The sequence below is a fragment of the Sarcophilus harrisii genome, chromosome 2, assembly GCF_902635505.1.
Source record: "Sarcophilus harrisii chromosome 2, mSarHar1.11, whole genome shotgun sequence".
Taxonomy (NCBI): Eukaryota; Metazoa; Chordata; class Mammalia; order Dasyuromorphia; family Dasyuridae; genus Sarcophilus; species Sarcophilus harrisii.
The window spans coordinates 589,001,161-589,013,958 of record NC_045427.1 but is presented as its reverse complement, the minus strand read 5'-3'; the positions used below and the strand labels follow the sequence as shown (position 1 = coordinate 589,013,958).

The 12,798-nt window shown below is 35.6% G+C and overlaps 1 protein-coding gene across 2 annotated transcripts in view; it reads left to right on the top strand.

Moving 5' to 3' along the window:
• Positions 1-12,798, top strand: part of ALDH18A1 (aldehyde dehydrogenase 18 family member A1) — a 55,961-nt gene that overhangs the window by 28,759 nt on the left and 14,404 nt on the right. For both annotated transcript variants that reach the window (XM_031956152.1, XM_031956151.1), the window contains exons 8-11: positions 4,614-4,738; positions 6,268-6,412; positions 7,001-7,074; positions 8,899-8,992. In XM_031956152.1, coding sequence (XP_031812012.1) covers positions 4,614-4,738; positions 6,268-6,412; positions 7,001-7,074; positions 8,899-8,992 — 438 coding nt within the window. The remainder of the gene's footprint in view (positions 1-4,613; positions 4,739-6,267; positions 6,413-7,000; positions 7,075-8,898; positions 8,993-12,798) is intronic.

Genomic DNA, 12,798 nt, shown 5'->3' with positions numbered 1-12,798 from the left:
TATTCTTGATCCTTTTGTTCCTCCAGATGGAAATTTTTTTATATTTTCTGGTTCTATGAAGTAGTTCTTTGGTAGTTTGATTAGTATGGCACCAAATAAATAAATGAATTTGGGGTACACTTGTCATTTTTATCATTTTGTCTTAGTCTACCTACAAGCACTTAGAATGGCGTGTTTATAGATTGTTTCTGTTAGTTTTTTAGTTGACTCTCTAGGGTTTTCTAAGACAATGATTTCAAATTCAAATAGTAACCAGTCCCTGAGACCCACATATGGACTTGGAAAGCCACAAATAAACACTTAATATTTTGTATTTTATTTTTATCTTATTAAAACTACCCAGTTATATTTTCATCTTGTTACTGTGTACTCTAGAGTGTTGTAGCAATGTGGTCTGGAAAAAGTGATAGTTTGATTTCCTCTATCCTTTATTCCTTTAGTTTCTTTTTCTTATCTTACTGCCTGAAGCTAGCAATTGTAGTAAAATACTAGTATTAATGGTGATAATGGACATCTTTGCTTTATCCTTGATCTGGTTGGAAAAAAGCTTCTAGCTTAATCCCATTATAGATATTATTTGGTCTTGGTTTATATATACTACATATTTTAAGGAAAACTCCACTTATTTCTATGCTTTCTAGTGTTTCAAATATGAATAGTAGTTGTATTTTGTCAAAAGCATTTTCTGCAACTATTAAAATAACCATATGATTTGTCAATTTTATTATTAACATAGATGTATGAACAACCCAGCATTCCTGGTATAGACCTAGCTTGATCATAGTAAATAATCTTTATTAAATGTTGCTATTAATACTTTGTTTAAAATATTTTGTACCAATATTAAGTAGAGAAATTATAGTTTTCTTTCTCTTTTTCTTCTCCCTGGTTTAGGTGTCAGAACCATATTTATGTCATAAAAGGAATTTAGTAAGATCTCTTTTTTACCTTTATTAAGTATTATTCTGTTTTCTGTTCAGTTATTCTAGTCAAATTATGTTTTTGTAAATACTCATTTATTCATTTAGATTGTCAGTTTTATTGGCCTAGTTAGATAATATAAGCTCCTAATAATTTCTTTTATTTTTTCTTCATTAATTTTGAATTTACTTTTTTCTTTTTTTTTTAAATACAATGTTCCTGTAATTTTCTTCTTTTTAAAATCAAATTAGTTAATAGTGTATATAATTCTGTTAGTTCAGTGATATTTTTACATTTAGTTTTGCCGGTCTGTCCTTTGATTTTCAAAATTTCAATTTTGGTATTTAATTAGGAGTTTTAAATTTGATGTTTTTCTAGTTTTTAAAAAATTGCATGTCTAATTATTATGCTACTTATCTCTCATTGATGAAATGAAATGATTAGAGATCTACGTTTTCTACTAAGGACTATTTTGGCATCACCAATTTTGTTGTCTCTGATGTTGCTATTTTTAATGAAATTATTGATTAAATAATTTGTTTTTTGATTCAGCTATTCTTTAGTTTTATATCAGTTTTCAATTTTTTGAAATCTGTGCTTCAAAGGCCACTTGTGAAAGATAATTTTCATTACATTATAATTGGGAAAATTTAATTTTTAATAATTTAAATTTTTTAGTTTAAAATTCTGCATTTATTTGTGAAATTTTATGCTCTATTACATTGTCAGTTTGGGGGAAGGCACCTTACACATTTGAGAAAGAGGTGTGTATTCTCTTCTATTCCCTTTAACATTCTTCAGAAGTCTAGCATATCTAAATTTTCTAAAATTCTATTCATCTAACTTCTTTCCTGATTATTTTATGATTAGATTTTTCTGTATCTGAGAAAAGTAAATTGAGATTCCCCCACTATTATGCTTTTATTATCTATTTCCTTTGGAACCTTTAAATTATTTTAAGAATTTAGATTGTATGCCATTTGATTCATCTCATCATATAGTCAGTATTGATTCATTGTCTGTAGTATCTTTTTAATAAAAGGTAGTTTTCATGTTTATATCTTTTCATTAGATCTATTTTTGCTTTTACTTTGTCTGAAATATGTGCCACCCTTATCTTTATATCAACTAAAGCATAATAGATTTTGCCTATTTTTAAGTTTATAAGTATTTTTCTGTCTAGTTTCTGATTCCTCCTATTGTTCTCTACCATTTTATGGGTGAGTTCATCCTTTGCCCATTGATAGTTATTATTCTTAACTGTATTTTCCTCCATCCAGTTTTTTTACATTCCTCTCTTTTCCCTTGTCCCCTTTAAGAATATGTTTCACTTCTGGCTACTTCCTCCTTTACTTCCTTCTGTTTTCCCTTAACCCTCTCCCTGTTGGCTAAGATGAATTACTGTATCCAACTATGTGTATAATCATCCCTCCTTGAACCAGTTCAGATGAGGGTAAGGTTCAAATGTTGCTGTTTCTCCCCTCCCCCCTTTACATAAACATTTTCTTGTGTATTTCATTTATTAATTTCCCCCATTTGTCCTCTTCCTGCCCCCCTCTCTAGCAGTGCATTCCTCCCCCCCTTCTAATCTTTTATGATTTCTTATTTTTGTTTAATACCTTGTTATACTTCTCTTAAGCCCTACATGTATGTCAGATGGATTCAACTCTAGAATACTTGAAAGTTCTCAATTTTATTAAAGACCAATTCTTCACTTGTAAAATTATACTCAGTTTTGATGGATGGGTTATTCTGCTTTTTGAATCTCCTGTTTTGGGCTCCACTCTCCTGTTCTGAACTTTGCAAGTTCCTCACCTGGATTTGGGTCTGCTGCTTTGTGTATGATTGAATTTCATTAGATTGCTACTGGACTCAGTTGCTGTTAGCTTGCTGAGAGATTCTCTGGGTATAGGGACACTGAATTGCCAGTTCTCCTTCAACCTTGATCTCCTGACCTGCTTACCCCATTTGCTAGACTAAAGGCCAGACTGAATCTCCATTCTGGCCATGGACGCAGAACCACATTCTATATTCTGTACTCAGCTAGGCCCTAAACTCATTTCTGATTCTTCCCTTTTTCCCTGGATCTTTGACCCGTTACTGTGGGAGAGGATTAACATCCACAGCACATTAAAGAGTTATGAGCCAGCTAATCAGGAGAGAAGATTATGGAATTTGAGGGCCATTTCTCATTGCAATTTGATAAATTAGAGCATGTGTAAAACATGAAGATTTCTCAACTCTGAATTAGAGATAGTCTGGAAAAAAAATTAATTTCAGTTATTTAGTCAAATATTTATTGTACATCAATTATGGAAGGTACTGTATTAGACAGCATTTGATAACGATTAAAAAATAAACTGAGGTTATTGCTAGATTATTAAGCTAGTTGATAAAATGTGTGAGGAATAGGGAATAAATGGTAAGGTAGACAGATCTGATTCTAGGAGACAAATTTGTTTAGTCACTAATAGTTTAAATTGACCTCTAAATTTTTGGAACATTTTAATGCCTTCTATATACCATCAAGATCAAACCCCAATCCCTTAACATTATCCTTTTATTTGATTCTTACCACAAGCTTGGAAAGTAGATATTATTATTATTCTCACTTTACAGGCAGGGAAATGAGGCAAAAAAAGTTTGAATGACTTGTTCAAAGTCAGACAAATAGTTCCATTTAAATCCAGGTCTTTCTGACCTCATGCCAGAAGAACCATCGAGTCATGCTGCCTGGGGCGCAGCCTTCTCTTTGGGATCTACCACAGGTTTAGCATATACATTTCACCAGGTAGACTGGAGCCCGAGGGAGCTGAGGGCATTAGTATAATAATGGGCACCTAGAGATCTGAGTCCTGGAGTCAGGAGGACCTGAGTCAACTCTGGCTCAGACACTAGCTGTGGACCCTGGGCAAGCCATTTCACCTTGTTTGCCTCTGTTTCCTCATCTGTAAAAATGAGCTGGAGAAGGACATGGCCAAAATATCCATTGTCTATGACAAGAAAACCTCAAATGGGGTTGTGACTGAAAGGACTCGTGCAATAACAACAATCATCAGAAAGTTTTTGATGACAATTATCCACATAATTAAGGCACATAAACAACATCACTGTTAACACATAAGCATAAAAAGTGCATGTCAGGAGACCTGAGTTCTGGTGTTGGTCTTGAAAGACTTTTAATTAGATACCTTTTTTTTTTTTTTTAATATACAAGTTCTGCTTCATTTGAGAAGTTGGGGACTTTATCCTTTTAGATGTTTTGGTGAGATAGTGTGAGGTTTGGGGTGAGTTAATGATTGCATGTTAGCATTTTTACTCTGCTTAGTACTGTATAAAAATAATGCAGAACTCTTCAGAATTTCTTAGTGACAGCAGTCAATTTATCTTGTGATGTTAGAAAACTGAAATGTGTTTGGTTTTTTTTTTAATCTATGAGTTTACTAAACTATCCTACTTTGTAAACCCTGATAATATTCTAACAAATAACTTGATTTTGTTTTTTGAATTGGGTGTATTTCAGATAACTGATTTTTCTGTCCTTCCACCATTGCTGGAATTGTTGTGAATCTTAGTTAAGAGGTCAATGAGAAAGTTTTCTTGGATGCATGAGAGTGCATTGATTTGTGTCCTATTTTCCTGTCTTTCTTCTATAGAATATGACCCAATGGACTTTACAATCTTCATTTCAGGTCTTTTTGACAGTCCTCCAGGATCAGATGACTCCAAACTCATTGATATTTTTTACCCCGGAGACCAGCAATCTGTGACATTTGGAACCAAGTCAAGAGTAGGACTAGGCGGCATGGAAGCCAAGGTAGGAAAAGAATTGGCCCTTATTAAATTATAAAATAAAATTGTTTTTAAAAACTTTAAAATGTCTAATGTCTTTAATTCACAAAAGTGATTACTTTATATTGGATGCTTCAACTATCTTTTTAAGAGCCTTAGAGATGGCTAACTCCTTGAGTTTTTACTATGTACCATAACAAGATGAGTTGTTTCATTAAGTTAATGAGATGATCATCACCATTTGTAGTATTTTAGATTTTCTACATTTTATTCAAAAAAGAGAATCTCTCTCTACTCCATTTTGCATATAAAGATCTAAAAATTATGAAGTAATCCTATCAAGTAAATTAAACATTAAAAAAATTCTTCTTAACTGCTACTTCTAAGCCTTCTCCAGTATTGGTTCCAACTTCATGACCCCACTGAAGCTGCTCATTCCTAAATTACTGGTGATCTCTTAATTGTCACATCTGTTGGCTTCTTTTCAATCCTTGTATTTCTTGATCTTTCTGAAACACTTGACATCATTGATCACCATTTCCTGAAAACTCTCTACTCCCTGGGTTTTTGTGATTCTAACTCTTAGCTTGTGATGTGTGCAAAGGAGGTATACGTTAAGGCTCTCTCTTTTCTTTAAATATTTTCACTTGACTTCATAGTCTCCCTTGAATTCAGTAGTTACCTCTAGGCTCATGATCCCCAAACCTGTGCATGCAGTTTTGGTTTCTCTCTTAAGGCCTACATCATCACCTGCTTTTTGGACAGTTCAGATTCAGGATCTCATCATAAGTATCTTAGACTCAGCTTGACTATAATAAAACTCAGTTTCCTTTCCCTCTAACTCACCTATACTCACACTCTAAACTTCTGTGTATCACAACCATCCTTCCAGATACCCACACTAACAACCTCCATGTCATCATTCATATCTTATTCTCACCCTGCACAGCTAGTCATGGACCATTTCTTGTTTCTGCTAGTACAGCATCTCTCATATCCATTCCCCTTTATCCACTTATGTAGCTTCCAGCTTATTTCTAGCCCTTAACTTCAATTATTGCAGTAGTTCTTTGCTCATTCTCCCTCTCTGGACTCTTTTCACTCCACTCAGTTAATTCTACTGGCTCTTCCTTAATCTTTACAATGAAATACAAACTTGCCTGTTGGTCATTTAAAACTCTTCACAACCAAGACCTCTTCCTGCCTCCCTATAATAAAGTCACTGATTTGTAAAGTCACTAAAAAAAATCACAGTTATGAACTACCTTCAAATCTTGAATGACAAAATTTTCCTTCAGTTCAGTTCATAATATACTATATGGTATCATATTAATTTTTGCTGTTTATGTATTTCTTTGTGAGTGTTGTGTTTTTAATAATATTGTGTGTGTGTTTCCAAAAACATATGTCTGACTTTCAGTGTGAATTCTTTAAATAAGGATTTCTTTTGTTTCTCCATGGCACCAAGAACAAACAGTGCAAAAATTGCTGGTTGGTTGGTTTACTGAACCCTGAAAAGTTATAGATCTCTTATATAGATATTTCTTTTATTAGGTGAAGGCTGCCCTTTGGGCTCTCCAAGGTGGAACCTCTGTTGTGATTGCTAATGGAACGCATCCTAAGGTCTCAGGCCATGTCATTACTGACATTGTAGAGGGAAAAAAAGTTGGCACTTTCTTTTCAGAGGTGAAACCTGCAGGTAAGTAGAAATTTGTGAAATCATATAACTTTTGAGTAAATAAATAGCTGACATTCACCTATGAATAGTCCATGAGCCTAGAAAAAAGAATTTAAGCTTTGAATGTTTCTTGGGGTGAGAAAATGAATTTACTTGATTTTAAAAAATATTAAACAATTTATGTTCAGTTTCTAAAATTATTGGCAAAATTATATAACTCAGTAAATTTTCATTCTACATACATTTTTGTCAGCCCACCAAATGTCAGTAGACCTTCCTAATTCCATCTTCTGTTCTACTCTGCTCAGCAGTACTTCCTGGTTTTTTCCAGTTAATGTTAAAAAGATAAAGCACCTGATTGAGTCCAAATAGAACATATAGAAGAGGCACAAATTGTACATCAAATGCATTTAATTCCTGGCAATTTATGGCAGAGTTTATTTTAGTCATCGAGTTCATCTATAATTCCCTTGTTCTAGAAAATATATTAGAATGATCCCAAGATGCCAAATGAAAAAAGGCCTAAGCTACCCTTTACCTTCTGAGGATTAAGACCACTGGAAAGGATATTAACCTAAAGATGACCTTGTCTTTTAAATTTATGTTCAGGTCCAACTGTTGAACAGCAGGGGGACATGGCTCGATCTGGAGGAAGGACTTTGGCTACTTTGATGCCCGAGCAGGTGAGCCAGTTTTTCCATGTTTTTTTTTTTTTTTAGAGAAATAGGGACTTTGGCAGGCCTGGACTTTCCATTTCTCCCATATTAGCTTGTGGCTCCTCAGCCAACTCCACATTTCTCCTTACTGCTGGCTCACTGTTTCTTGCTACATAATTTTGTTCTGAGTTTGCCTTTCTTAGTTTACATCCTAAAAGGGCCATCAGAGCAGAGTGGATAGTGGGGCTTAGAACCATGAAGACCCAGATCAAAGTCTTGTCTCTTACACATTTTGACTTGCCCTTTCTCGGCTTTGCCCTGTCTTTATCTTTTTTTGATAAGCTATTCTTGTACTATTTTCCTTTAAAAATGAAAGCATAGTATCGATCATGTAGTCATTTGGGGGGGGGGGGAATGAATGCATAAAGAAAAATTAAGAAACTGGGATACTCCACTTAGTTTGAATATTTACTTATTGTGTCACTGTAGAGCACATAGAAAATTGTCTGTTCCAATGCAGTAGAAGGCATGTTGGTCTTTACCCAAGTTCAGTCAGTCAATCAGTAAATAGTTATTGATGGTCTACTAAAAGCCATGCAAGCTTGCTGGAAGTTGGCACAGTGTAACTTGGTGGCATCAGAGGCAAAGAGAAAGTCTAAGAGGACTTAGTTGGTTTCTAGGAGACTGTCAGATAATGCCTTGAGGAATGATATGTTTCAGTCACTCAACAGAAATACTTTAGCCTAGGGAAGAGAATGAAGATTTGGAGAACAATGGAATTAGGAGAAAGAAAGGGAAGATTGAACCTTTTCTCTGACAAGTGATTTAAAGTTCTCTATATATTTGAGAAATGAACCCTTGTTAGAGATACTTGCTATAAAGATTATTTCTCAGCTTTTTGCTTTACTTTTAATCTTGATTGCATTGGTTTTGTTTATACAAAATCTTCTTTAATATATGCATTCTGTGATGTTCTAGCTCTTGTTCATGAATTTTTCACTTTTTCATAGGTCTAACAGACTATTCCTTATTTTCCTAATTTGCTCATGGTGTCACACTTTTTATCTAAAAATCATGCATTTTATTTTGAATTTATCTTGGTATATCTTGTGTGAGATGTTGATATATTCCTAGTTTGTGTCCTGTTGTTTTCCAATATTCTCTGTATTTTTGTCCAATAGTGAGTTTTTACCACACAAACTAGGGTCTTTGGGTTTATCAGACACTAAGTTACTTTTGTCATTGTCTACTGTGTCTTGTGTACCAAATGTATTCTACTAATCCACCACTCTATATCACTAGATGATTTTGATGATTACCATTTTAATAATATGATCTGAGATTTGTATTATTGCTAAGCCACCTTCCTTTGCATTTGTTTTCCATTAATTCCCTTGATATTCTTGACCTTTTGTTCTTCCAGATGAATTGTTATTTTTCTAGCTCTGTCAGAAAGTTTTTTTGTATTTTGGTTGGTATGGCCTTGCATAGATATCTAGCTAGCCTTTTTAATTTTAAGAGATGTGTTTCATGCTGGTTGTGTAGGCTCTATGCTTAGGTATGGCATTTGTATGATTTGTACAGTCTGCATTTTGTTGCATTTACTCAATAAATATTTAATAAAGAAAATAGGGAAAGGAATAAGAGAAGAAAAATTGAGAGGTTAAAAAATGAGAAAATGAGAAGAAAAAATGAATGACATTAGAACTTGTTGCCAAAGACTGTCAAAACATCACTTTAGGAGTAGGATATGTATCTCCTGTTGGTAATGTGAATAGTGCATTCTTTATCTCACTTAAGGTACTTTGCTTTTGTTTCTAACTTTCAAACTCCTCCTGCCTTTTCCCCCAGAGAGCAGAGATTATCTACCATCTTGCTGATCTCCTGACTGACCAGCGGGAAGAGATCCTGTTGGCCAACAAGAAAGACTTGGAAGAGGCAGAGGGTAAAGATAATCCCATGCCCTGAAAATCTGTTGCTTAGTAGGTGTAATGAGTTTTTTCTCCCTGATGGTATTCTTTCCAAGAAAGGCAGGTCTGTTATGGCAGATGTCATGTTAAGTAAAGGAAAAAAGATGCTTTTAAAAGAAACTCAAGGAAAAAGTATTTCTGTCTATTTGGATAGAGATCTATCTTTGTAAAATTTGTGACCACCATCATAAGATACTATAACCTGTCCCTTGGTCAGTTGATAAACATCAAATACCTGCAGGGTTTGCAGTTCTGTGCAAGGTGGTTTATGGTGTATGTCAGGATTCCAAACTCACATAGAAACAAGCAGAACTAAACTGGGCATCAGAATCTCTATAGGCTACATACTGACTTAGAAAACTACTTATTAACCTTGTCTGTTATATTTTCATTTATTTTGTTAAAGTTTCCCCAGTAACATTCTGGTGTGGTTTGGTCTGTACTTGGGAGTGTTGCAGACTGTACAGGTCTGACCCCTCTGCTGTATGGGGTAATGCAGTCTAGGTTTAGCTTAATAGGTGGTTATGCTTCGTCCAGAGCCACCTGAGCATCTCCCTGCCATTCCCTCTCCGGGTCTTCTTGAGATGTGACTGAAGTAATGAATGCCTTCGTCTAAAAAGCGAGCATCATCAGACCTCTCTAACCAGTTCAGGATTGCACCCCTTCAGGATGCTGTTTTGTTACTCAAGAAAGGAGCTGCGACTCAGCACATCTGAGATGCTTCTTTTTATCCAGTTTCCTGGTCGTCCTTCCAGATCTCTTGAGCGGTGACACAGTGTAGAGCTGGAAGCCCTTCCCTATCATTTGGCCTGGTGCCCCTGAATTCCAGGGAGGCTAAATCTGATGGGGTATGAGCGAGGGAGGTGAGAGTCTGCTCCCTGAGGGGAGAGCCTTAGCCGAGTGCCTGAGGCCCAGAAGGAAAGGGAATTGGAAGGGAGCAGCCTGGCTGCCAAAAGAGCCCACGACTTAGTGACAGGGAGAGCAGGAAGCTTGAATGTGTATGTGTGGGAGGACTGTGCCAGAGCCAGAGGGGTTCTCCTTATGTTGTCCTTCTTTGGGAGGCGCAGAGACTCCCCCAATGGGGCCTTCTCAGGGATGCTCACTGCTCATTGCTCCCTGGGCTTTCTGACGGTCTCTGATGATTCCCTCCTCCTCATGTCAGCCACATCCTCCTCTTCTTTGCCATTTCTCTCGGGCTCTGTGCAGATGTCCCCCATGTCTTTTTATCTGGACCTCACCTCTCCATTATCACATCCCCACCAGAGGCATTTCAAACTGGACACACCAAAAACAGAAACCATCCTCTTTACCCCCAAACTCAAGTTTCCCTCTTAGTGTTGAGAGTATCGCCATCCTTCTGGTCACAAGGGTTCGCAACCTCAGCATCCTCATGGCTCATGGCATGCTTCCAATCTGTTGCCAAATCTTGTCATTTCTACATTCCCCTTTTCTCCCTCATCATTTCTCACTTGAACATGATCCTTATTTCTCTACCGCCTCTTTTCCCTACACTGCTGCTATAGTGACTTTTCTAAGACATAAACACCTGTGGCTTCCTGTTTTACTGTTCAGTCGTGAAGTCGTGTAAAACTCTTCCTGCCCCTTGTAGACCAGAGCTTGCTGGGCCCTTCTGAACTCTACTGCCCCTTGAAGTCTGTTCTACCTCACCTTTGTTGATTCCATGACACACTCTCTCCATCTCATTCTTTCCTGTCCCCTTCTCTTTTTGACTTCAAACTTTCCCAACATCAGTCTTTTCCAGTGACTTCTGTCTTCCCATTATGTGGACAAAACATTTGAATTTCAGATTCAGTATTTGACCTTCCACTGAATTATCTGAGTTAATTTATTTTTAAAAGTTTTGTTAATTTTATTTTTTATTTATGAACTAAAACTAGTACTTCCATAACCTGGTAGAATTTTTTAAAAAGATGATTGCACATGAAACTACAAATCTATTGGGTATGACTTGTTATTTGAACCATATAATAAAGTTAGCATATGAATTCTTTTGACCCCCCTCTTTTTTTCTTCTCCCTCATGGCTACCAATGCATATATAAATATGCATAATTATGTAAAGTCATTCTATATATACTTAAGTCTTTATCTGAATGCAAATAGTGACTTCCTTCATTTGCTCTTTGAGGTTAATATGAGTATTTTTATTAGTCAAAATGACTTAGTTGCTTAAAGGTGTTCTTAAAACAGTATTGCTGTTACCATATACAGTGTTCTTTTGGTTCTGCTCATTTCAGTCTTTATTATTTCATGCAAATCTATCCATGTTTTTCTAAGATCACTGAGTTCATCATTTCTTAGAGCACAGTAGTAGTCTATCACAGTCACATATCACAACTTGTTCAGCCACTCTCCAGTTAACAGGCATCCTTTCAATTTCCAATTCTTTGCCATTAAAAAGAAAGCTGATTTAAATATTTTAGCTTCTTTTCCTTTTTTATTAATTATCTTTGAAAATAGAACTAGGACTTATATTGTTGGGTCAAAGTCATAATTTTACACCTATCAGATTGGCTAAAATGATAAATGTTGAAGGGGATATGGAAAAAATTGGTTCACAATCTGTTGTTGGTAGAACTAGGAATTGATCCAACCCTATAGAGAGCAATCTGAAATTGAGTTAATTTCTTTAAGTAGGGACTGATTTGATCCCTTGGTTGTCCAAGGGACTCACAGAAGTTTTCTCCAATATCACACTTTTGAAGGTGTCAGTTCTGTATAATTCAGCTTTCCTTACAGTCCAACTTTCACAGTCATACATGGTACTATTGGAAAAATCATAGCTTTGACTGTAATGGAGCTTTGTTGGCAAGATACATCTACTTTTTCATATGTTATCCAAATTTGCCATTAACGTAATTAGATGGCACAGTGGAGAGAGCTCCAAGCCAATCGTTAAGAACTGAATTCAAATCCGACCTGTGTGACCCTGATTAAGTCACCTAACCCTGTTTGCCTTTATTTTCTTGTCTGTAAATTAAGCTGGAGAAAAAAATGGCAAACTAATGGTTTGCCCAGACCCCAAATGGAATCCCAGGAAATTAAGCGTAACAGAACAACAACCAGATTTGCCATGATTTTCCATCCAGGGTGCAAGTTGTCTTTTAATTTCATGGTAACATTTGCCATCCACAATAATCATGAAGTCCAAGATATAAATTTGACATTGCTTCCATTTTTTTTTCTCCCTTTATTTGTCAGGAAGTAAGGGGACATGTTACAAAGATCTTAGCTATTTTGATGATAAACTTCAGCTTTTTTACTCTTCTTATGGAATCCTCATCAGGAGACTCCTTAATGATTCTTTACTTTCTGCCTTCAAAGTGATATCATGTGCATATCTCCCAGGAATTCTAACTTTTGATTCATCCAGCCTGGCATTTCACATGATGTATATGTGTGCAATGTGTGTGTGTGTGTGTGTGTGGTGTGTGTATTCACATAATCCCCTCCCTTTCCCTCTTTCCTCTCTCACCTATTTCCTTAGAGTAGACAGGCTGCTTAAGTAGAGAAGTAGTTTTGTTGGGTAGGGGATCTTTTTAAAAAGGAAAACAAAAGCAAAGCACAAAAAACAAGTAAAACAAACCATACTTATAGTGTTGTTGGGTTTTTTTTTTTAACTATCTGAATCACCTATGTGCTTTCCAGCAGCCTCAGTAATTTTGTTTACATTTTATTCAACAGTAACTAATAAGCTTTGAACAGCCTTTAATTTAAAAAAAAAAATTCAACTTAAGCACTGAAACCTCAAGGAAACTTCT